The following is a 24,811-nucleotide window of genomic DNA, read 5'->3' as shown; positions in this document are numbered from 1 at the left end:
AATTGCACATTTTTCCGTGGCACAGTCGTACAGTGCCTGGTATTAAAAATGAGTTCTATTCTCGGTATAACATGCGACCATGCTCAATTTAGGTCACAAGCAAGAGCGGCGATTAGCAACGAGGACTACTCGACGAGCGAGCGAGCGACTACTCTGGGCAAGGAACGAAAGAAACCGAGCTTGTGTTTTGCCCCGCAGCAGCAAGTCACGTCACTGAATACTCAAATATATGTATAAGCTTTGAAGCACGTACCTGAGTTGGACTAACTGTTGCCGATACAGTGGCTTTCTGTGAATACGCCTGTGAAGAAAAACGATCGATTTATAGTTTGTCTTTTTGTTCGCTGTTTTATTTTCAGGAGTTTATTTCTTGTACTTTTAGACAACATACCGTATATACAACCTTAAAAACTGGTCATATACTTTACCACTCCTTGAATTATTTTCATTAAAAAGTCTATTACCCGAGAGGAATTTTAAGAACAAACCATGCCAACACTTTGTCGTCTAGGTACTTGTAAGCGAATTAAATGATTATGTTCTCAGTTAGACTTAAAGCTCGTACCTGTGTTGGGCTAATTGATAACCTAGTAGCTGTCCTTAAAAGTGTCTGTAAAGAAAAAGTTAAATGAGTCCATAGAGTTATAGTTTTTATGTCTTAAGTGTTGTACTTTGAAATGCAGTCGAACTTCTTATAGTATTGCCAGTATAATGCTGTAAATAAAACCCTTATTTAGCGGCCACCTTTAAAAAGCGACCGCGGCCACCTTTCGGCCGTCCCGATGAGGATTCGTCTATTGTTTTTACCTCTATTAAGCGGCCACCAAGAATTTAATACACGTAGTTTGGTCAGATTGGCGTTGTTTCCAACAACCTAATGACAGTTAAGAGGCCGAAATAGGAATTGACAACTGATACAAACATATTAAAACACAAGGTAGCTTATCGTCTTGACTTGATTCAATTTGTATTTTTGTTGCGTGACAGTGAAAACGATCTATTAGATAAATAACCAATAGGCAAATTTTGACAAAAAACTCAGTACAGGTTCTATTTCAGAGGAATGACCTTAACTCCGAAATCTAAAGCAGGAAATGACTAGGAGTATTGCTGCTCCCCCTCCCCCACCATGTTACCACCCCCGTAACCAGAGTAAAACAACCCCTTCTCGATTCACACAACCACCTGGACACCCCAGTCCCTAGTTAGAAATAGGTGTTAAGTTAATGCTGGACTTACCGTAGACTTTGACTTTACTTCCAAAGAGGACGTTGTAGGATTTAACGCTGTAGAAAAGATGGGACCAGTTGATCTTTCTACAGGACCTGACAATTAAAACAAGTTATTAGTTCTGGAGAAGTTTTCCATTCTAAGTAAACTGTAGCTAAAGTTAAAGCTGTTTAACAATGCAATAACGTACAACACATCAACTCACAAGTAAAGTTTCCTTCAAGTTTGAATAGCAGACAAACTTCCTTGATAGAGGTTGGAGGCTTGCTCATGAAGCAGCTGATACCTAGATTGATAACTCGTCCTAGGAAAATGTCAGTTGGCTGAACGACCTGTTACAGTAGAAGGAAATATATTTCTTGTAACAAAGAACGTAGATCGACTAAAGTTAAAATCACAAAATCACTGTTTTAATCAGAAAAAGGTGTCGTTTGACTGTTAACTCAGATTCGATAAAAAACACCCAAATACGCAGAATAATTTCGAAACTGACACATATGCATGCGCACAAATGCACAAACCTGTAAGAAGGTTCTGTACGTGCAGGAGACATTTTGTTGTGTAACTTGCAACCAAACGCCAAAAAGCCTTTTCATAGAGTCTTTTTCTTATTCAAATTCTGCTCATGCGCACGATTTGACGGCCTGAATCGCCTGATCGAAATCAGTTGAGTGATAAATCTCTCAGTAAGGCAGTTATATTTTACTCCAGTGTTATCTTGTTCATGACTTCAGTTTCAAAGTAGTTTTTTTCGGGCGCTGACTGAGGGACTGCTGTTCCTTCATCAATGGAAAAAATCCGCTGATGAAGGGAGAGCAATCCAAAAGTGTTAGGTCTTTTACGATTCTCCTGAGCCGCCGGCCCAAAACCTAATTTGAAACTGAAGTTATTAGATATCAGTGGCGCCCACACAGTTTTAATCATAACACGACTCCTTGTTTGAATAAAATGCATGCATAAAATCCTCATTCTAAAACAATTCTCACCTTTACTTTATAGGCTTTTTCGACTGAATCCCGTTGAAGACGAAAAATTTCCATTGTTCTATTAGTATGTCGTTCAAGAGGAACCATTTCCCCATCGCATCCAATGTACCAGGAAGAGCTGGCGTTAACGTTGCAGTTACCCTCACGATTTTTTAGTTTTGTTTTCCTTCTTTTCATGGTTTTAAGCGTGCGTAGTTTGTCTTCCTTGTCTTCTTTATCAAATAACGTATTCATCTGGCAGCCTATTCATTGAAGGGAATAATCAAATGCGTATATAAAAAGAAAACGTTTAGTTTAGCTCAGTTGGAAGGAAATCTTGGTCTATTATACTTCTTAATCGTCTTAGTTTGTTGTTTTGCTGTAATATCATCTGTGAAGAAACATTCTGTTGCTGTTACAAGTTTAATTTATTTACAGCTTATAATTAAACAAGAAGAAAGAAAATCACTAAATGCCCAGAGTTTACCTTGGCCCTAAAATATAATAACCAGAGAGATTTCAATTGGTTTAAATGGACGCCCTTGGCTTCAGACAGACAGGAATATTTTACTTTATAAAATAACCGAGCTATTGCGCACATTATGATTGGTTGATGCCTGTCATCTATTAGAGTACAGACGCACAGATGACGTCACGGGGTGATGTGACTCGCGCGCGTGATCAGAGTTCATAGTCCAAATCAGAGTTGTCGGCAAAGTTTTTCAAACTCGCGGGGCAACAACAAAGCAAAAAAGTTCAGCTTAATTACAAATCTACAGTGAGAAATAATACGCCAAGCATCGTTCACCTTTCGAAACATTTAATTGGGCTAAACAAGCTTGAAGAAGACAGAAGAAGACAGTGAATTATTCGAGAAATTATCGAAATCTGTATGAAAGTGTTTGACCGATGTTGTACAGTTGGACGACGCCCATAGGCGTACGGGCACCTTCGGACCAGGGGGGCGGAGACCTAATTGCCCGAAAACAAAAATCACATGCATTGAAAGCCGAATAAAAAAGCACTTAAAATGGACAACGAAACGTGCATTGAAATAGTTGTGTACAAACTTCAACTTGCCTGCTTGCTTTAAGGAAACGATAGTTTTTTTTTATTAATTTCGATTGTTGCTCGAAGATGTCAATGCACTGTATCTTTTTTCTCCGGAAATATACATTACAGGCTCCTGACATTATTTATCCACTCCTGCGTTCAGCAAAAATTAACGTATTTTCGGGCAGCCAATTTACATTCCCTCACTTGAAAGATATGTAAAAGCGTGTCAGGTAAATGGGTTAAAACATTTCATTTAAAATTTTAAGCTAGCCCTTACGACGTACAATTTGAGTCAAAGCACTAGCTTCATCACATCTGTAACAGCTTTGTTTCAAGGTCTTAGGCTGGATTCACCGCGCGCAAACGGTCAAGCCATGGAGAATCCCAACTCCTGGTCACCCTCGCCAATTTCCTTCTTACTTCAAAATGATTGTTACTGAATCAAACTGTGTAGTAACACAAAATTTGCAAGAAAAATCGAACGGGATTATAGCAATTTATGAGAGGAAACGAAAACATACATGAGAAATCAGTTAGACTTTTGAACCACAAAGTTATACTTTCTTCTGTTGATGTAATTCGTTTTGAACGTCATGTTGAGATTTGTCGGCTTATTTTTATTTTTTCTCTAGGCTTGTTGCCCGAATTCCAAGCATTTTGCCCGAAAAATTTCGGCGCTGGAGGGGGGGGCTGCAGCCCCCCCCCCCCCCAGTTTGGCCTGGCGCAGTCTCGTGAAGGCCTTGTGTTCCCCCCTGGTACATTGGATGCGATGGGGAAATGGTTCCTCTTGAACGACATACTAATAGAACAATGGCCAAATATTAAGTTTGTTATTGACCCCATGCAGTGTATGTTTTCATACCGTTGGCAAAATAGTATGATATCAATGACGCATTTGATAAAACAGATATTGCCGCCTACTGTAATTATTCGGATCATTACCCTTCCCAGTTTTGAATATAATGAAGGCTTTAATTAGCTGTCTTTCATTCCTTCGGAAATATTTTACAAGTTGATCTTACGAAACACAGTGCTGCCACCTTAAACTTAAGAAAATTTGTTTGAACCTTGAATTTGTCCAAGACGTGGTCAGTAAAATGCTGGCCGACATTATCAGAAAGATCAGTGTACTAACAGTAACTACGAGCTTAATGTTTTCAAAATAGTATTTAAAGACGCTAAGATCGCTGGTTAAACCCGAATTTTATCTTGCTGTGTGACTGAGGAAAAAGCAATCTCACCACGTACGAAACTGTCAGACTAATCTTAGCACTGACTTCTAATTTCAGTTTCCGGGGTTTCCAACATACCGAAGGAAATATATTGGCTTTTAGTCACACTTAGAAGTGATGACTTAATAAATACTAAATAAATGAAGTTTCAATACATGGCAAATTTAACAATATCTGGCGATACATACAGCTGCGTATAACAAAGCATATGAACTTTCGCAGCGGTACGATAAATTTAGCTAAATTTCGCTTAAAACGTAATAAAAGTTTCCTAGTAATTACTGAAGCAAAACGTCCCCAAGACTTTAATTATCAGTATCATTTCATGATCATGTCAGTAGACGAATATCATCTATCTACGCTCTTTCTCTACCAAGAGTGAGAGGAGAAGGACGATGCTTTAAGTAAGCTAAAGGAACATGACATTGGAAGTTAAATAAACGCGAGACAGTTTGGCCTGGCGCAGTCTCGTGAAGGCCTTGTGTTCCACAGAGGCACTAGTACTATGAGGATGTGTGTTTGTGCATCAACCTATAAATAAAACAAAAAAACTCACCAAGTTGGGTTCGCGCCTCTTTATTTCCCAGGCATGTCCATTTGTTGTTCAAAAATGTTACTGTAGCGCGTTTGTCAGGACAGGCGCACGAGTAAGGACCTTGACTTCCTGCCACTTCTTGTTGAATCTCGCAAGATGATGTATTGCAGTAATTTCCATATCCTCTGTTTTCATCATGACATACCGAATGAGGTATGTCAAACGAATCTACAACGTCTTCCCAGTTTTCAGGATCCCTGTCTGGTATAAACCTGGTAATTTTAATACTTTCTGGGAACGTTGCGTCGATGCAAAGTAAAAACGTAATCAAAACCTTTGCGTGTGATATCTTCATGTCTCAACACAAAGAGGCTTGATAGTTGATATATGAGCTTTCCGGGCTGGCCGTTAGTGTCCAGAACTGGTAAAGTTGTTATCAAGGAAGGAGGGCACCCGGCTTTCAGTTGAGTCGGTTTAAACTCTCGCCTGACGTCTTATCGCTCAAACATACAGCCGACAACTCAGAGTTCGAAACATTTCTATTATTTTTCATTCGTTGTGCTTGAGTAATATTCTTTGTTCCTAATACTTTCGAAACTTTCAATATTAAAATTCATTTCCGCGAGATAAATAACAAGGCATGATTTATTTACCGATAACTATTTCTGGCTTAGCTTTATTTAAATGAGCTCGAGTAATTCGTTTCTTCCAAATTTCTCAGAGAGTACAAGGATATTTTATTAGTAATATCGCTCTTCGGAGAGTTGTTTGCGATGTAAAGTTCATTCTACAGAAAGCCGCAAGCATGATATATAACTCTTGGACATGCCTTAGGCTATGCACAGCAATTAGCATTCAGGAATTTAACAATAGTTAACAACTTTTAATTTTCAATCATAATATTTATACATTTAAGTTTTTTCTAAGAAGAAAAGTTGAATTATATTTTTTTCGTGACCTGTGTAAAACGTGGTGTTGTCCCCGCAGGGCTTTTGCCAGGAAGGTGAAAGCCCGAGGAGGCAATCATTGAAGGTTGCGCGCGCGCGTGTATATAAAGAGTACTTACAGTCAGAATATTCAGTTCATATACCAAAATTAATACAATCTCGATTTGCTTGAGCAAAACCGCATGGAATCGTTGGGTAATGATGACGTTTCATCCCTGAACGCCCACAAGTATTTTGCGGGTAATGATGACGCAAAAACATGAAAACGACTCGATCAGTCCACTACCGACTGAGACTTGTTAGTGCTGGACATGCAGCATGAGATGATTTGATAAAATTTCATTTGTAACCGAGACTTGTCAAGAAGAAAGGAGAATTCAAAAGTAGTTTTGAGACAAGAATCACGCCGCAGGCGTTTGCATTGACAGAGGTGATAAAATCTGCCGGCATCCTTTTCGATTCAGCTGTAAAGTTGATTGTTCTTGCTTGGGCTCCCAGTCCAAATATCTTGAAAAAAGTTGCGCTGAAGTGGTAGTTTGAAGGTCATGATTCCAGGTTTGAGAGAAAACTGAGAGACTGATCTTTTCATAGATCTAACTTTTGTTTTCATTGTGCTAAATTTTAAAGTTGACAAACATCAATAAGCAAACTCAATGAAACAGTTTTTAATTAATAATTATTCACCGAAATGGAAGTGAATAGTGGTGGATATTTACCGAGCGGCGAAGTAAATATCCACCACATTCACCGACACTGAGGTGAATAATTGTTACGTTTTAGTATACCACGCAAGTTGAATAACTAGCAGACCAAAACATCACTTTCGGTAAACAAAGCGACGCGTGAAGGCAGTTTGTTTCTCTTTAGCTGCTCGGAGGTGAATTTGCTAATCACCTCCGAGTTAACCAATCAGCACGCTCGAAAAGCACTATTCACTTGTGTGGTATATACTAATGCGTTTTAGGTTTGGTGTGAAGGAGGTATTAGTGAACTAGTATCTTATGCTTGGTTTCCTTTGATTTATAGGTAATTCGGTACATTTGTGACATATAGCTCTTCCCAGATTTATAGATACTGCTTAATATGGATGGAAGCATGTTCCTTTTAAGATGTACTTTGCCTTTTACTTCTTTTTCTTATTGACCACTGCGTACACTGGGATGTTACAATTTCCAGGGTCTTGATTCTCCAAGCTGTTTGAATACAACCCATCTCCGGTTGATTCATCACGATCAGGACCCTCCAGGACGTTATACACTGGGTCTTGGACACCCGATGGACCATAATTGTCAGCCTCTCCTGCACCACCATGGTCGGGCGCCTCGAGAACATTATAAACTGGCTCATTTGTACTTGGTGAATCAGGTTCCTCCAAAGTGTTGTACACTAGACCTTCCACAGGCACAGAGCCATACCATGCTGGTCCCTCTGAGCCTTCTGCATAAGGTTCCTCCAAAACGTTGTACACTGGTTCTTGTTCATTGGGGCCATTGTTGATTATTGAGTCCCTTCCTGTTAAGTCTTCCAGGACATTGTACACAGGTTGGTCTGTACTACTGGAGCCATAATTTTGGTAAATTTCTTCTTGACCATTTCGAGGCCCATAAATATTGTGTCCTTCCGGAATATTTAGTGCAGCGTATAATCCGTCTGACTGAGAGTTTTTCTTCTGGTTATGAGGTACATCAAGGTCTGAAGTATATATTGCTGAAAAACATAAACAATACATATATCTTTGAGTCAACCCATAAAAGTTTTCGCGCACTACAAAACATGTAAATCATGGAAGAAAAAGATCATGAATAGGGAGCTTTTTCCTTGCAAACAATTTCGCTCTCAATTCGGATTCCTGTAGCGTGAAGTGACTAGGCAGCCCGGGGGGACACGCATATGAAAGGAGCGGTGATGCTCCTCGTCTCGCTTAGCGGTGGAAATTTCGGATTTTGGTCTCGCTTAGGGTGTTCCGAGAAAAACGCCAATATTTTTAGCCATAACGGTCTTGTTAAGGGCTGCACACGAAGAAATATACAAATATAAATTCTATTCTTAGTTTTTGGGTATCTTTTAGGGGTCAAGAAAAGCTTGAGCCACACCCAGATTGGTCTCTTTTAGGGGTTCTTTTCAAAATTTCCGACAAGCATCCCGCCCCTTTCAAATGGGAGTTCCCCCCCCCCCCACCCGGGCTAAGCAGGTGAAGAGAATGGTATCAGTGGCTTATGGTTTTCAAGAAAAACTTGATGATATAGTAAATTGCATTTGTAATTTTACTCTCCGAGCTGGATGATACGGGAAGCCATGAAAGCCATGCCTGTAAAGCGTAACCAAAGAACTCTTCAAGACTGGTAAGCGGTTTGACAGAAGCACAATTTATCCTGAAACATGCAGTGTTGAGAACCACTAAATTTAAACTAATTTATATGCAATGTATGCCTACATGAAAATTGTTCCTTGTCGTTGTTTGTGACGAATCCCTTCTGTTTTTCCAGACGAAACGCCAAGTTGGTCTTCGGGTTCGTCGCCACTGTGCTCTAGGAATGTAAAGTGTAAGAGATTTGTGCACTGCTCAAACATTATGGAAACCTTGTTTCTTACTTGAAACAGAGAGAACACATTTTAGTTTCCTTTCGAGGACCGCAATTTTACCATTTTTTATTGGAAAGAAGGTTGATCTATCCCGCAAAGAACCCTTATTTCTGTAATACAGAAAGGTGGCAAAACGTCAAGGCTGCCGGTGTCCGCCAAATCACCTTCAAATAAACTAAACATGTTTTGTTAAAAAGAGGTTTAAAAATTGGCAGAAAGGTGGCAGAAAGTGAATTCTGAATTTAACATAAGGTTTAAAATGATTTCCTTACTTATATAGTTTCATTATTGGAAATTTCAGTCGAAAGCTCAGCATACAATATATGTGGCATACCCAAAACATAATAACAGCATGTTTAACTGGCCTAAAGAGCTTCTATGAATCGAAGCAATAAATATCCCCTTCTAAGTACGTATGAATAATTAATCGGGCGTGGCCGATTTATAGTTTACCCTTTGGTCGTCCTAGAGCATAGTCTCCTGTCGGCCAAAAAGACGGGGATAGCTTGGGGTTGCTACAAAACCGCTACGGGTGACGCATACCGCAATGGTTTTCATTTTAGTTTTGACAGGAAATCGTTGCAGGCACACTTGGTCGACTTTTGGGTTAATGTGTAATCAGGTTGTGTTTTTTTGCTTCGGCGGAAGGACAGAGAAAAAAGCTTACGGGGCAAAGTACAGTATGGGGCCCAGTTCTCGGCCACTTTTGACGTAAACTTGTATTTCTTACCTCAGAAGAACCGCAGGAACTTGAAATTTCTCCCAGAGCTAGCTACATTATTCAGCTTTTTGGTGTAAAGCTATCGACCGGTCAAAAATTAATTTGCCCGAGCAATAATAAAAATAAAAGCTCCATTTGTGGGCCCAGTTCTCGGCCACCTTGGCCCAGTTCTCGGCCACTAAAAAGCTTGTGCGTAATTATCTGTAAAAAAAATGCTCAATTAATTTTCACAGTCATAAAATCACTCTGTAAACCTATTTATGTTATATCGATCCCAAATTATTTTTATGAGGCTTTGTTTTACTTTAGAAAAGAAGGATTTTAACGCGCCTAGTTGCCTATGTGCAGGTTCTGGCAAAACCGCATTGTGTGACCCGTGCATTTAGATGGTTTATTTTGCAGTGAAAAGGTCTTGAAAGATTTAGGTGTTGTAGAAATAATAGACAAGACAAGAGTCAGCTCAAAACTTAGAGATAAGATTGAACTTTATTTTTAAAACATTTATTTCTTTCATTCTGGCAGCAGCAGATGAAATTATATTAAAAACCAAGCGCTAAGCTGTGATAGCGAGCAGGGTGGCCGAGAACTGGCAAATACGCAAACGTCGCAAGAAAAAATTTCGAAGTAAATTAAGACCAAAAAATACAACGGTTCAACGAAAAGTTAACTAAAGCAGAAAGCTGAATTATTCTACGTTTCACATGCCAAAAATTAGCTCGTATGGTGGGGGCTTTGGGATAAAATACGAATTTAACCACATCCATGAATTTTAAGGAGCCGTAAACAAACAAATTTTTCGGGAATGCAAATTCACCTACCTCCGCGTAAACTCGACGTGTGAGCTTTCTATATCGAATTGAACGATCAAACTCAAGATACTTAAAGCACATGAATCAGTCTATCGTTTGAAGGAAATACCTTTTTCTTTTAATTCAACTGGAGTGTGAAAAAACGCGTTAAACACAAAGTGGCCGAGAACTGGACCCGGCCGAGAACTGGGCCCCATACTGTACTGATATTCACCATTGTGAAATTGCACTTACTTTGACAAGTTAAAGTTATTTTTGTAAATGAAAAAGGTAACGTCATTGATGTCACGCAGTGTTTTTTTTAGCAAACTAGATGGTTTGCTGGTTTCTGACTATGAATGGGGGTGTGATCTTGCGGTATATTTTTTGAGCCTGACTCCGCCGTAAAACTTTTTTTTTATTTAGCAAGAACTGTGTCGATTTTCATTTCTGAACAATTGGTCGTCAAGTCGTTTGTCACAAAGAGTAGAATGTTTGTACAGCATGTTTTGGAATTATTTTAGATTTGGTTAGTAAGACGCTTCTGAAGACCTGAGCAAAACATTGGGAATGTACAGTATTAATAGGAACTTGAATGGAATTTTTCACAAGTTGGATAAAGGTATCAACTGAAAAAAATGGACTTCAAAATGAGAACTTGGATTTTGTTGTAATTAAATTTTATCGCGGATTGGATGCATAATATCACGGCTTTGAAAGTCTTCAAATAATTAGAAAGGTTCCTTTCTTCCTTTTGATCTTATTGTTATTTTCATGTATTGATTATTCGAAAGTGGTTTTCGTTGATACGAAAAAAAAAACGGGTTTTCACTGAATTGCTTGAAGTATTTTTAGACGTGATAATATTGGCTTAATCAAATTACATTGTGCACGAAATATTTGTTATTCTTTTGTCTTGAAACTTTGAGGAAATTGAAATTTTTGTTTGACAGTAGTGTATGAAAGGCATTTTATAGAACTGAATAAAAAATAAGAAACATTGATAAAGGTTATTTCAAAGATTTATTTTGCCTGATTTTGAAGGGTTTCAGGAGTTTTAAAGAGTGCTGGTAAACGGCTGTATGTTGTTTGTGATTACGGATCTTATTTAGTTTCGAACGCTCTAATTTTTGAAAGGTTAAAACAGGTTAAAACCGGGCGGTTTCATGAGTTTTTTGGGTAGAAAGGTACGGTGGTGGTCAAAAAAAAATGTTTAGAAAGGAATGACTGTAGTAGCACGTAAGTCGGAGGTTTGCGTGAGTCACGGGGTATAGTATGCGTGAGCTGGATTTCCGGCGTCATAACGGCATGTTTTGTTTACTGAAAGATACACTCGACGTTTAGTTAGCTTAGTCGGCTTGGTAAACTATTTTAAAAATGAATGTTGTAATAGTTAATTAATAGTAATCTAGAATTAACCCACTCTCGATTGGAGTCTGTTCTGGATTCGCGCTACCTTTTCGCCGCGAAGGAATTTTGTAAAATTTCGCTAGTGGAAAGAGGTACTGTAAGAACAGTATCAATAACTCAAAAGGAGGAACTTCTTTGTAGCTCTGAATTAAGACGTATGATAAAATTTTAGAATAAGAAACTTTCGATATATGGTTTTCATATTGTTTTTGTCAATTTCCTTTTGTGGCAGATTTTTTGAGAATCAGCTTTTTAATCGGGCGTGGCCGATTTATAGTTTACCCTTTGGTCGTCCTAGACGATAGTCTCCTGTCGGCTAAAAATGACGGGGATAGCCTGGGCCAATCGGTTTCATTTCAGTTTTGACAGTAAATCGTTGTAGGAACACTGGGTCGACTTTTGGGCTAATCTGCAATCTGGTTCTCTTCTTTGCTTCCGCGGGAGGACAGAGAAAAAAGCTTAAGGGGTAAAGTACTAATAATCACCATTGTGAAACTGTAGTTGCTTTGACAAGTTGAAGCTATTTTTGTAAATAAAAGGGGTAACGTCATTTATGTCACGCAATGTTTTTGTGGGAAACTTTGAAACTAGACGCTTTGCTGGTTTCTACAAATAGCAGTGTGATCTGGCGGTACATTTTTTTAAGGCGGACTCCACTTTAAAACTATTTTTTATATATTTAGCAAGAAGTATGTCGATTTTCATTTCCGCACAGTTGGGCGTCAAAGTCGCCTGTCACAAAGAGTAGAATGTTTGCATAACATGGTTTGGATATATTTTAGATTTGACTAGTGAAAAACATTGGCAATGTACAGTATTGGTGTGAACTTGAATGGAATTTTTTACGAGATCAGTAAAGCTATCGAATGAAAAGATGACTTGAAAATGAAAACTTCGAATAATTATAATTAAATACCAATTGAATTTTAGATGAGAAATTCCGGAAGTGACATCTGTGTTCAAAATAGGAATTTTTGTACAACTTAAAGTTCCGAAAAAAAAAGACCACATGTTTTGTAAAAATCACAGACAAACATGATCAGGAAAACAAAACAGGCCAATGGGTTTTATTCACGAAAATAAAACTTTCTTAAGAAAGAGTTTGTAAACAAGACAATGGAATCGAATTACATTTCACACGCAATTTGCATACATTTGAACTTGCAAAAAAGAAGTATCTCTGCCGAGACATAATAGCGAGACCTTACATTAATAATTATTGTATTCTGGTCTGATTGTTATTTTTTATGCATTAACTATTTGAAAGTGGTTCTCATCGATGAAAACAAAACGGTTTTTCATTCACTGCTTAAAGTATTTATAGACGTGAAAACATTCGCTTAATCAAATTACATTCTGCACGAAATATTTTGTATCCATTTGTCCCGAAACTTTGAGGAAATTGAAATCTTTGTGGACAGTACTGCATAAAAGCAGTTCATAGAATTGAATAAAAAGATAAGAACCATATTGATAAAGGAAATTTTAAAACTTTATTTTGGCTCATTTTGAAGAAATTCAGGATTTTCAAAGACTGCCAGTAAACGGCTGTATCTTGTCTGTCTCTAACGATTTTGCTACGGTTTCGAACGAGCTAATTTTTCAACATGATATCATGGTAGCGGGCAGAAGTCGGTTCGTTCTGAATTTTTCAATACGGTATACAAGTTACAGGTCAATATACAGACCCTCTGTACAGTAAAAAACGTTTTGGGAACAAACCATTGTGAACTTATTTTCTATGTTGATCAGTAAAAATCCTTAGTACGACATGGGGTTTGTTATCAAGTTCGTTAGTACGTTAATACTGCAAGGTGTATAACCTCAGAGAATTATTATCAAGTGTGTTTTGTTTTATTAGCGGTTTATACTCTAAGGTCTTGGTATGGGAAATCAAAATTAAGGCAAATTTCTGTTATTATCTGATTGCTTGGCACAGATTAGTACGATACTGAATTGGTTAGGAAATTTAAACAAACATTAAATTGAATGAGAGTAGAAAGGGAGGGACAGGTGGGGGGAAAGGCTAAGGAGATGGAAAGGGAGGGAGAGTTAAAATCCATGCTTGGTTATATCACGCAACCTTTGACTTCTGTTGTTTTCTCACAAGAACAAAACTTAAGGTGGGGTTCTACCTGAATTTGAATGGAACTTTAAGAGATTTAAAGAAGGGATTGAAGAAAAAAATGGAAACACCTCCAAACAGTTGACCCCCTCGCAAGAGCACTCCGGGTTGTCAGGAGACTGTTTGGTGTCCGTCCACCAATTTTTAACTTCAAATTCAAATTTTAAAATCACATAAAATCTCCAATATTTCTTATTTGTCTAAATTTTACTAATCCTTTGAGAAAAACTATCGCCTCCCAGACATCCCCCAAAATCGTCCAAAAATTAACAAAATACTGCAAAACAAATATATATGGGATAAGTAAAGCTTTTCTGGATTCCTTGAAACGCGGCTGAAATGGTTTTCAGTGTTTTCCAGCCCTTATACTTTGGGTCAGTACTACTATTCTTCACCAGTTGCTATTACAGTAATGGTATGAAACAAATACCTAATCATTGGTCAATAAGTTGTGATCATTTTCTTGACAATAGTAGTTACCTGATTAGGAGTTGTATACTGTTCCATTAAAGTGCTCTCTCCTCCGCAGAGGCCTTTTTCGAGGGGAAGGCGAAAAAACACGGGGGGCGGAGGAGAGAGATTAAAGTGTAAGGGCTGGAAAATACTGAAATGCGTCAGCCACCTAAAGCGTTGGAAAAATTGGTCTTCAGGTAAAAAACCCGCCTTTATTAAGTATTGCGAAAAGGCTGCACTTTATTAAGTGTTACAAATTTATATTTTCTAGACGTCTAGTTCAATCGTTAATTTGTATTGTGCGAAATATATTTTTATAAATTGAGACCATTATGTCATTAAGTAATAATGCAATCTTGAAAACAGTCCAGATTTTCATTATTAAATAGAAACACGAAAAATTCAAATTTGGGAAAACAAGCCTGTCAAAATGACGTTGCCATGGTGATTTCAAGTTACTGGCACAATAACTAATCCTACCAAATTATTGCGAGATAAATTTTAGATAAACGCGCAAAGTTTGGCAGCGTTTGGTTGAATCTTGAAAAAGTTATAAGCGTCCAAAGTCAGCGCGGGCCTCAAAAGCCCCCCCCCCCTCCCCCGGCCTGAATAGGTTTAAGTGACTGTTTTTCCAGTGATTGTTACTGTACTGTACCCTGCCTTTCAAGTCAAAACAGATAGCTAATTATTAAGCGCCCGATTTTAAGCTTCTCAAGCCTCTCAAGCTTCTTGTTTTTGTTTAAATTGTCATTAATGTAATGTACCTTGTTAGTTTGACCAGCGGTATTTGTATGAGCATCTTTTCTGTGAAAAATAATAGATCGTGTCAACTAAGAGGACCAAGCATACAAGGCATCCAAAAACATAACGCCTAGTATATTAATTTTTACAATTGTCAATTAAAAGAAACATGCAACTGGATGTAACTGAGCCACTACACTACACTAAGTGAACAACCATTTTCATGTTTGTGAATTTTTAGACAACAACATTTCAAATAGATAAAATAAATAACATGACATCTACATAAACACATTTTAGTCTCACAGTTTTCGTATTGAGTCTGGTATCATGTGATTGAGTATTAATTTTGTTGCTAAGTGTATTCAAAACTTAAGACCACATGCACTTCTAACCTCATTATTGACTGCACAGAAGAAAACTTAACAATATATTCTAACTGTTTTCTCCAGTTTTGGCGTACTTTGTGATCAAGCATAAGAAAGTATTTTCAAAGCTTCAACAACAGTTTTTCCTGTCTTAGCACGATAAGATTGAACTCTGGATACCTCAATTTGTTTTGATTATTTTGATTGTTTTGATTACCTAGATTTGTGACATCGATAGATGAAAAAAGCACCAATCAGCAACAGCACGAGTGTGATAGAAACAGTCACTCCTGCTATGACACCCAGCGGTGAGGAAGAACTGTCGTCATCTTCCTTCTGCTTTCCTCCTGAGTTGGGTTCAGTAAAAGCCTGAGACCAAATAACATAAACTTAACGTGGTTATGTTACCTTGGAAATGGGATTGCCTGCGCGAGATCTGATTGGACCGCAAGCGCAGTTTTTTATGCACAACTGTCGAAAATTATTAAACAACATGACCGTCAATCACATCCATTTTTTTTTCTGTCTCACATTGGGTCTTGCTTGAGCAATTTGAATTATTGCTCATGGAAATTTTTATCGAGCAGAACCTTCAAGCTCGTATTCTACTGTTGATTCAGGTATAACCAACCGACTATATGCTATGGCAGTTTCGAAGAGAGGTGCTGCTCGCACAAATTAAAATGGACTAGAAAAATATTCACTTATTTTTCAACATACGTCATCCGATATTAATCCATAGAATGATTACGCTAAGTAAGAAAAAACGGCAGCTTAGGGGATGGTTATGGTGAAGATCAATTTTGACATTTTGGGTCTGGTAGCTGATCTCGCAAGGTCTCACAAAAGAAATGGCTCGCTACCCTTCGAGAGAACAATAGAAAGGCTTAATGCCCCTAGTCCCCAAAACAATAGCAGCTTCTAAACTAGAATGCCAGTAGAATAACAAGCTTGCGAGAGCTGCTACACTGCAGCCATTGTGGTACTGGTGCAGATGGGCTTAAAAAGTTAGGAAAAATAAGTGAAATGATAATTCGCCCCTACATACAGATAGGAAATCTGGGTTTGCATCAGTTGGGTTTACTAGCTCGTACCTGGGTTGGACCATCTGAAACCGATCCAGCATCTGTTTTGAAAAATGCCTGTTGAGAAAAACAGGTAAAAGTTAGAGGTACCGATTTATTGTTTGTCGTTGTCGTGTTTTTGTTAAACAGTGAGAGGGTTAGCGGTGGACCCATGCAGGCAATCGCTTCAAAGTGGTGAGGGTGCACGCGCATATCCTGAAGTGAACTTCTGAACTTGAATACATGTTGTACTTTTTGAAACATATACTACTTCAGACACATTGGCATCAACATTTTCCGACACTTTTCGAATGGCTTAAGGTGAATAAAAACTGAATCGCGAGGTTATAAGATGTATACCTTGTCAAAGGCGCACTTATTATTATGAGATGCTCTCTGACGATCATCGATTTTACCTTTTTATAATAGACCATATAATCAGTGTCGATGCCATGTTATTAGATGATTTAAGACAAAAATGAACAGAGACACTTTTGATAATAAATATGAACTCCCAAAACAGATAATACCTCAGAAAAAAAATACCATGTCAAACATTAAAGTTCATAATATTCAGCTCCAATAAGAGCTCTTAAAATTCACTACTCACCCAAAAGAAAAAAATATTTGACTATGCAAGAAAATTCTGAAAATCGTCAGTTCATAAACCTAAAACCCTTCAGCCAATCTTTCTCCTTAAGTACTCCGGCTCCTTCTTGGGACTAACGTTACCCTTACCGTGGCAGACGACGATGCTGTTGGCTTTGTTGCCGTGGAGGAAGCCGTGGGAGTTATGGACGAGGAAAAGCTAGGAAGAGTTGGCATTTCTACAGGACCTATCAACGGAACAATAAAATTAATTCCTGTGCATAGTTTTAATGTTGGGTGTTCTGTGTAAAAATCGTCGATTTTTCATCAACTTTATTTATTTCATCGCACAAAACAGGAATATATAGATAGAGGAATTAATTACATAACAGGAGGTGGCGAAGAAGCCTAACTGAAAAAAAGCCAGCCTAATATCAGGTTTCCTTTTTACAATTACGTATATATAATAAAAAAAAACTTACAGGTAATGCTTCCTTCCAGTTTGAATAACAAGCAACCTTCCGCAATACGCGGATTTGAGCAGCTGATGCCCAAATTGATGATTCGGCCTTGGAAAATATCAATTGCCTCGTGGTTTTCAACCTGTCACAGTTAAGTAAACAAAAATTGACTCTGAAACAGACTGTTTAGCTAATCACTTACTATTTACTTAATCAGAAAACCGAAAAAAAGTCCCCGACCTTAAGATAAGGGGGGGGGGACCATTTAAAATAATATTGTCCAGGAGAGAAGACCATTTTTTCTTCAAGTAAACCAGTAATGACTGATTACGAAATGGTTGTTCGATATTTGTGCACGTATGTAAAGTGAATTTGAATATGGAGGAAGAAGAAGAAGGAGGGCACGTCATCGTACATAAAAGAATGGATTTCAGAACAAAAAATTGCACAGTTTTTTTTTTACGTCAGAAAAAAATAATTTGTGACACCGAATTTGTGCCATAGTTGAACCAAGGCGCAAAAATGAGTTAGATTTTTATCAACACCTGTGTGGTCTCTCAAGAACGAATAAACGTTTTCATATTTTATTAGCAACAACTAAACTTGTAACTTGTCTAACTACTTATCATCACACACACGGTGACAGTCACTCGATTACTAGAACAAAAGGTAAACTTCTATGAAAGAGCAAGAATAACAACCTAAAGACGAAGGAGAACAAAACAAAATTAAATATTAAAGTAACCTTGCTCTTATTTTCAAGAATACTCACCTTTACAAAGTAGGCGGGCCTCTTAACATTAGAAATCCACTTAAGCAAAAATATTTCCTTCGTTCTATTGGTGTGTTGTCCAAGAGGAACCTTTTCCCCAAAACATCCGATGTACCAAGAGGTAGTGAAATTTATACTACAGGAAACCTGAGGATCATTCAGTATTGTTTTTCTCCTCCAAACAGTGTTCAGCGTGCGCAATCCTTGGTCTGCCTTTTCATCAAGAAATAAGGTCGGACTCACATCACAACCTATACCCATTGATAAGAAAGATGACATCAATAGAAGAAGTGAAAAAAAATAAGAAATTTCGCGAGTCAAATATACCTATTAGGTATAGAATACTTTTCTAATCGTTTTCGGTTGAGACGATTGATAGCAGTAGGGCTATTTTCTGTTGCAATCGAAAGTTTTCCGTGCGGTTGGTTGAGATTTTTTTCTCTTTGTCAGTGTCGGGGAACCGTTTTGATTAAAAATAATATTGTTGAATATTGATTGGCCATTTCAACCGAAAATGGCTGAAAGCATTGTTCTACTGGGAAACTCGAACCAAATCAACCCTTTCAACCGGCTTCAAGGCCAGTGGGAAAAGTTAACCAACTTAACCAAACCAACTGGGAACGTTTTTTTTTTTTCAATAGCACACGAAAAGCCCACCCCAACTAACCAACTAACCTAACTGAAACAGTTGATCTAAGAAAACGGCCTAAGAAAACTCAGATTTGCAAATGTTCTCTTGAAGCTTAAGAGAACATGGAAGTCATAACAAGATATGCCTCTCGATCTCAGTTGCGCCTGCTAAGGAGGTGAAAACGATCTAGGTCGCACCTTTTTTTTGCACTTTCAGTTACGTAAAATCCCAAAGAAGTAATATATCTTCGTTTCAGGCTTTGAGTTTTAGACTTTGACTTTTTATGGCAGGTTTTTCGGTGGTAACTTGTGGGTGGTCGCCACTTTAGTCTGGAAAGCTATCATTCAGATCTAACAACAGTCACTAGGTAACGATCGATTTGTAGCAATTGAACACTGATGACATGTGTTCAATCATCATATTGACCTTAAACGAAAAGATGGAAACGCAACATATCAAGTAATACGCAGGGACAAGGTTTATTTCAATAAGCTGGACTTGATTTCTGTCGCCCAACAGAAACGATGCAAGTTCAGATCAATTTGCATAAAAACCTGAATCATCTTTGTCCGTACCACGCACCTGAGGTCCATAGATATTCTTGCTATTTATGAGTTTCCTGACCAGATCGTAATTAAAGAAGATAGGCAACAATAACTGATGTTCTAGTCGAGATAGTCCCATTGGTAATCGGGCACATTAGGTGGGGATATGTATACTGAATGTATTTGGCCACGAAACACTTCCCATTCTTTACTTAGTTAAGTGGGTGTGCATTTATATTCCCGCGCTTAAGTATAACTTTGTATGAGGGTCTGGATGGGGGTTTTAAATCTCTGAGTTATCATATTTTCGACGAATTCACGTACAGCTATCAGTTAAAATTCCAGCCCATATCGGCTATCAGCTAACATTAAAGCCCATTTCTCAGTATCAGTTATTTTTGCAGATCACAGATTCCACCTTTCAGTTAAAAACGCATTATTTCTCTATAAATTTTCATAAGACCTCATGACGTTCGGCTATTAAATATCATGCATGTCATCAAGAGATAGGTATGCTTTCGATGACGCAGTTGATAAAACAAATATTGGCCTCAGTAATTTTTCGGATCATTATCTTTCCCAGTTTTGAATACAATGAAGGCTTTAGTTGTATTCCATTCCTTCGGGAATATTTCACAAGTCGATCGGACGATCTTGAGCAACACAGTACTGCCGCCTTAAGCTTAGGAAAAAATTGTTTGAATTGCCAATTGGTCCAAGCCCAGGTAGTCAGTAAACGTCTGACCAACATTAACCGGAAGATCAGTTTAAACTTACAGTAACTATATATGAGCCAAATAAGTTTTTAAAATAGTTTTAAAGTCGCTGACATGGCTAGAAAAATCGCTGGTAAAATCCGAACTCCATTTTCAACCAAGCCTCGATCTGGAGAGACAAAGGCAAAGATCTTGATATTACCATTTGTACGAAACTGTCAGACTAAACTTAGCACAACTTCTAATTTCAGTTTCCGAAGGATATATACATGTATATTGGCTCAGTCAGTCAAATACAAATACGAGGCAATTTTAACAATATTAGGCGATACATGTACGTATACGTACGCTGCATGTTACAAAACATGTGAACTTCCGCAGTAAGATAAATTTGGCTTAATGCGTGATATTTCTTAGTAATTACTGACGGAAGCAAAACTCCCGCAAAACTTCCCCAAGACTTTCATTTTCAATATCAGTTCATGATCATGTCAGTAGACGAATATCATCCACCTACGGTCTCACCCTACCGAGAGTGAGAGGAGAAGGACGATGCAAAGTGAGCTGAAGGAACATGACACTGGAATTTAAACAAACGAGCAAGACAGTTTAGCCTAGCGCAACCTCGTGAAGGCTTTGTGTTCAATAGAGACTTTGTGAGGATGTGTGTTTGTGCACGTACCTACAAATAAAACAAACAACTCACCAAGTTGGGTTCGCGCCTCTTGATTTCCCAGGCATCTCCATCTGTTTTCCAAAGAAGTTACTGTAGTAGCGCTGTTGTCAGAACATTCGCACGAGTAAGGACCTTGATTTCCTGTCGCATCTTGTTTGCAAGATGTTTTGCAATAATTTCCATATTCACTGCTTTTATCATGACATACCGAATGAGGTATGTGAAACAAATCTTCAACTTTTTTCCAGTTTTTCTTTTTCCCACCAGGTATAAACCTGGTAATTTCGATAGTTTCTGGAAACGTTGCGTCGATGTAAAGTAAAAACGAAATCAAAACCTTTGCGTGTGATATCTTCATGTCTCAACACAAAGAGGCTTGATAGTTGATATATGAGCTTTCCGGACTGATCGTTAGAATCCAGAACTAGTAAAGCTGTTATCAAGAAAGAAGGGCACCCGACTTTCAGTTGAGTCGGTTTAAACACTCGCCTGACGTCTTATCGCTCAAAAGTACAGCCCGACAACTCAGAGTTCGAAACATCACTGTTATTATTCATTCGTTGTGCTTGAGTAATATTCTTTGTTCCTAACACTTTCGAAACTTTCGATATTAAAGTTCATTTCCGCAAGAAAAAATAAAAAGCCATGAATTATTTACCGATAACTGTACTATTTCTGGCTTAGCTTTATTTAAATGAGCACGAGTAATTCGTTTGTTCCAAATCTATCAGAGAGTAGAAGTATATTTTATCAGTTATATCGCAGAGTCGATCGTTTGCGACTAGCATATTCGTGAGAAAGCCGCAAGCATGAAAGTAATGTATAACTCTTGGAAATGCCTTGGGCTATGCACTGCATTTAACATTCGGCTATTTAACAATAGTGGTTGCGCATTAATTTTAAAAAGTTTTTGTAAGAAGAAAAGTTGAGTTTTATTTCCTTTGGGTCCTGTGTAAAACGCTATTTTTGTAAACTACTCGGATATAATTTCGTGGCGCAGCCACCGCACGTACAATGATCATTTACTATGGTCTCCCATGGTTATCGAAACTGAAAGTTTGCATACAAATCACTACGCGAAGGTTTCCGAAGATGATCCGAACAGTTACGACGACCATTTATATGCAGTCTCCCATGGTTATCCAAATATTCCCGAAGATGTTCCCAACACCCACGACGACCATTTTTATCCAGTTTCCTTTGGTTACCAGAGTACTTCATAAACTTTTCATTTTGAAATAATTTACCACACGAAGATCCCAGAGCGTGTTCCAAACACCCAGGACGACCATTTACAAGCCTCTTCCACGATTATCCGAACATTTTTTCCCCATCAAGAAATAGTTCATTATTCAGGCTCAAGTTAAAAACCATTTTTTGTTTTTGGAACGTTTAAGGATTTTATTTCAAGACTAAAGGTTATGATTTCGCCGGTGCTTATTAACAGAAACAGGTGGTAGGTATACCCGGCAGCGTAATGGTAAGAATTTTTGATACCCGCTCTGGCGGTCCAGGGACATTGTGTTGTCGGTTCTTGGGCAAGACACTTTTCTATTGCAGTGCCTCTTTCAAACTAAGGTTATAAAGGTAAACTCTGTGTCGGACAGGAGGTGTCTCATAGGCGCCGGAGATTAGATCACCATGTCTAATGGGTACCGTAGAATTATCAAGGCAACTTGACGTACCACTGTGAGGTAACTGCGATAGTAGCATCCCATCCAAGGGTATAGGTGGCGGGGCGGGGGGGGGGGGAGGAGGGCAACGTAAACTTTGGGGGACTCAGTCCCCCCACGTTTTGGTGTAAAATTGGTTTGACAAGATATTCTGTCCCGTAAGTGACTTTAAACATCTTCGAGACTTCCTTGGAAGTCTTTATGAAACTTCGTTTATCTTCGGAAAAGTTCGAAAATGATCGGAAACGTTCGTATTACCTTCGAACAACATTTGGAAATTCGACCGAAGAGTTGTATTCTTGGGACAGTTTTAGCCGCCTTTGAAGGGAACAGTTTCGATACTCTTACGTTGCCTCATGTTACGGAAACTGAAATTAAGTGTACAACTAATTATATTAATAATAAATTCTGCCAGTAGAATTTCGAGCATGATTCACTACTTCGGGCAGCGAACATTATGTCGGCAGAACTCCGCATTTTCGAGCAGAATCTGAGCAGAATTTCAGGAATTATGCTTTAATAGATGAAAAATGCATAACCGTTATTAATTTTGTTTTAAGTGGCCATTTTATTTTTTTCTGTACTACAAACCCGCGCTGCAAGCTAAGGATAATTACGACATCTAGCTATGATGCTAATGCAGATCCTGTCCCAATGTTGCAGATGAGACAGGGTCTCAGTTAGCCGAACAAAACAAAACGCAGTTATCATGTTCAAAACACTGAACAAACTAACGCACCATACATGCAAGATCTGTTCTCCGCTCGTGATTTTTTCTAAAGTATCTGTAATTTTGAGAACATCCTGCAAGTACCCAAATCTTAAACGCAGTTGTTCTGTGGAGCGGAATGCCATCCAAACTACATAAGCCATTTTAAAACTCTTGCAAGCTTTACTACTACATGAGCCACTGAAAATAACGATTTTGGGGCCTTGTGTTGAAATACCACCACGTAGATTAAAGCCTATTTTTACTCTAGATCGCTCCGAAACGACGATTTTGAGACTTGAAATGTGCAGTTTGGGTGTTTTTGGAAAAAACGCTATCACGTGGATTCATCCTAATTTACACTTCAGGACCAAAGAATCGAATCTGAGAAAGTGCTACATGAGCCACTGAAAATCACGATTTTGGGCCGTTAAGTTGAAATACCACCACGTAGATTAAAGCTTATTTTCATTTCAGATCCAGTAAACCGGCCAGTTTGAGACTTGCAATGTACAATTTGGGACTTTTGGCAAAAATGCCATCACGTTGATTCATCCTTATTTTCACTCCTGGTCTAAAAGAATCGAATAGCAAAGTGCTACATGAGCCACTGAAAGTGACGATTTTGGGCCCTTGTGTTGAAATACAACCACGTAGATTAAAGCCTATTTTCACTCCAGATCAAGCAAAACCGGCCATTTTGAGACTAGAAATGTTCAGTTTGGGTCGTTTTGCAAAAATGCCATCACGTGGATTCATCCTTATTTTCACTTCTGGTCCAAAAGAATCGAATACAAAAGTGTTACATGAGCCACTAAAATGGACGATTTTGGGCCCTTGTGTTGAAATACCACCACATAGATTAAAGCCTATTTTCACTCCAGATCCAGCAAAACCGGCCAGTTTCAGACTTGCAATGTACAGTTTGGGTCGTTTTGCAAAAATGCCATCACGTGGATTCATCCTTATTTTCACTCCTGGTCCAAAAGAATCGAATAGGAAAGTGCTACATGAGCCACTAAATGGCAATTTTGGGCCCTTGTGTTGAAATACCGCCACGTAGATTAAAGCTAATTTTCACTCCAGATCCAGCAAAACCGGCCAGTTTTGAGACTTGCAATGTGCAGTTTGGGTCTTTGTGCAAAAAGGCCATCACGTGGATTCATCCTTATTTTCACTCCTGGTCCAAAAGAATCGAATAAGAAAGTGCTACGTGAGCCACTGAAAATGACGATTTTGGGACCTTGTGTTGAAATACCACCACGTAGATTAAAGCTAATTTTCTCTTCAGATCCAGCAAACCGGCCAGTTTGAGACTTGCAATGTACAATTTGGATCTTTTTGCAAAAATGCCATCACGTAGATTCATCCTTATCTTCACTCCTGGTCCAAAAGAATCGAATAAGAAAGTGCTACATGAGCCACCAAAATGAACGATTTTGGGCCATTGTGTTGAAATACCACCACGTAGATTAAAGCTAATTTTCACTCATGGTCATGCAGAAACGGCGACTTTGAGACTTGAAATGTGCCGTTTGGGTCTTTTTGGAAAAATGCCATCACGTGGATTCATCCTTATTTTCACTCCTGGTCCAAAAGAATCGAATAAAAAGTGCTACGTGAGCCACTGAAATGGACGATTTTGGGCCCTTGTGTTGAAATACCACCACGTAGATAAAAGCTTATTTTCACTCCAGATTAGTAAAACCGGCCCGTTTGAGACTTGCAATGTGCAGTTTGGGTCGCTGTGCAAAAATGCCATCACGTGGATTCATCCTTATTTTCACTCCTGGTCCAAAAGAATCGAATAAGAAAGTGCTAC

The 24,811-nt window shown here is 38.4% G+C and overlaps 2 protein-coding genes across 2 annotated transcripts in view; both read right to left on the bottom strand.

The window, feature by feature from the left end:
- Positions 1-24,811, bottom strand: part of LOC144628303 (uncharacterized) — a 60,013-nt gene that overhangs the window by 6,034 nt on the left and 29,168 nt on the right. The window contains exons 2-7 of the mRNA XM_078486387.1: positions 20,638-21,031; positions 2,217-2,458; positions 1,436-1,562; positions 1,240-1,325; positions 566-610; positions 254-301 (exon numbers count right to left, since the gene is read on the bottom strand). Coding sequence (XP_078342513.1) covers positions 254-301; positions 566-610; positions 1,240-1,325; positions 1,436-1,562; positions 2,217-2,458; positions 20,638-20,965 — 876 coding nt within the window. The 5' untranslated portion in view covers positions 20,966-21,031. The remainder of the gene's footprint in view (positions 1-253; positions 302-565; positions 611-1,239; positions 1,326-1,435; positions 1,563-2,216; positions 2,459-20,637; positions 21,032-24,811) is intronic.
- On the bottom strand, positions 7,089-16,627 carry LOC144628679 (uncharacterized). Its single transcript, XM_078486814.1, has 5 exons — positions 16,249-16,627; positions 15,372-15,523; positions 14,810-14,849; positions 8,400-8,493; positions 7,089-7,672 (listed from the first exon to the last, which is right to left on the bottom strand). Exons 1-5 carry the CDS (start codon positions 16,480-16,482, stop codon positions 7,089-7,091), a joined length of 1,104 nt encoding a protein of 367 aa, XP_078342940.1. The 5' UTR covers positions 16,483-16,627.

The sequence above is a fragment of the Oculina patagonica genome, chromosome 10 (genome assembly GCF_052425735.1).
Source record: "Oculina patagonica isolate OP01 chromosome 10, crgOcupat, whole genome shotgun sequence".
Taxonomy (NCBI): domain Eukaryota; kingdom Metazoa; phylum Cnidaria; class Anthozoa; order Scleractinia; family Oculinidae; genus Oculina; species Oculina patagonica.
Note: the sequence above shows the minus strand (reverse complement) of the source record. Positions and strands in the feature narration are given on the sequence as shown.

Excerpts from the sequence above, each read along its gene's own strand:
- LOC144628679 (XM_078486814.1), bottom strand. The coding sequence starts at position 16,482 with ATGTTTCAAAAAGTACAACATGTATTCAAGTTCAGAAGTTCACTTCAG. Across the intron at positions 14,850-15,371 it reads TATCGATGTCACAAATCTAG|AAAAGATGCTCATACAAATA; the intron begins GTAATCAAAACA and ends TATTTTTCACAG. Across the intron at positions 8,494-14,809 it reads CCGCTGGTCAAACTAACAAG|AGCACAGTGGCGACGAACCC; the intron begins GTACATTACATT and ends TTACATTCCTAG.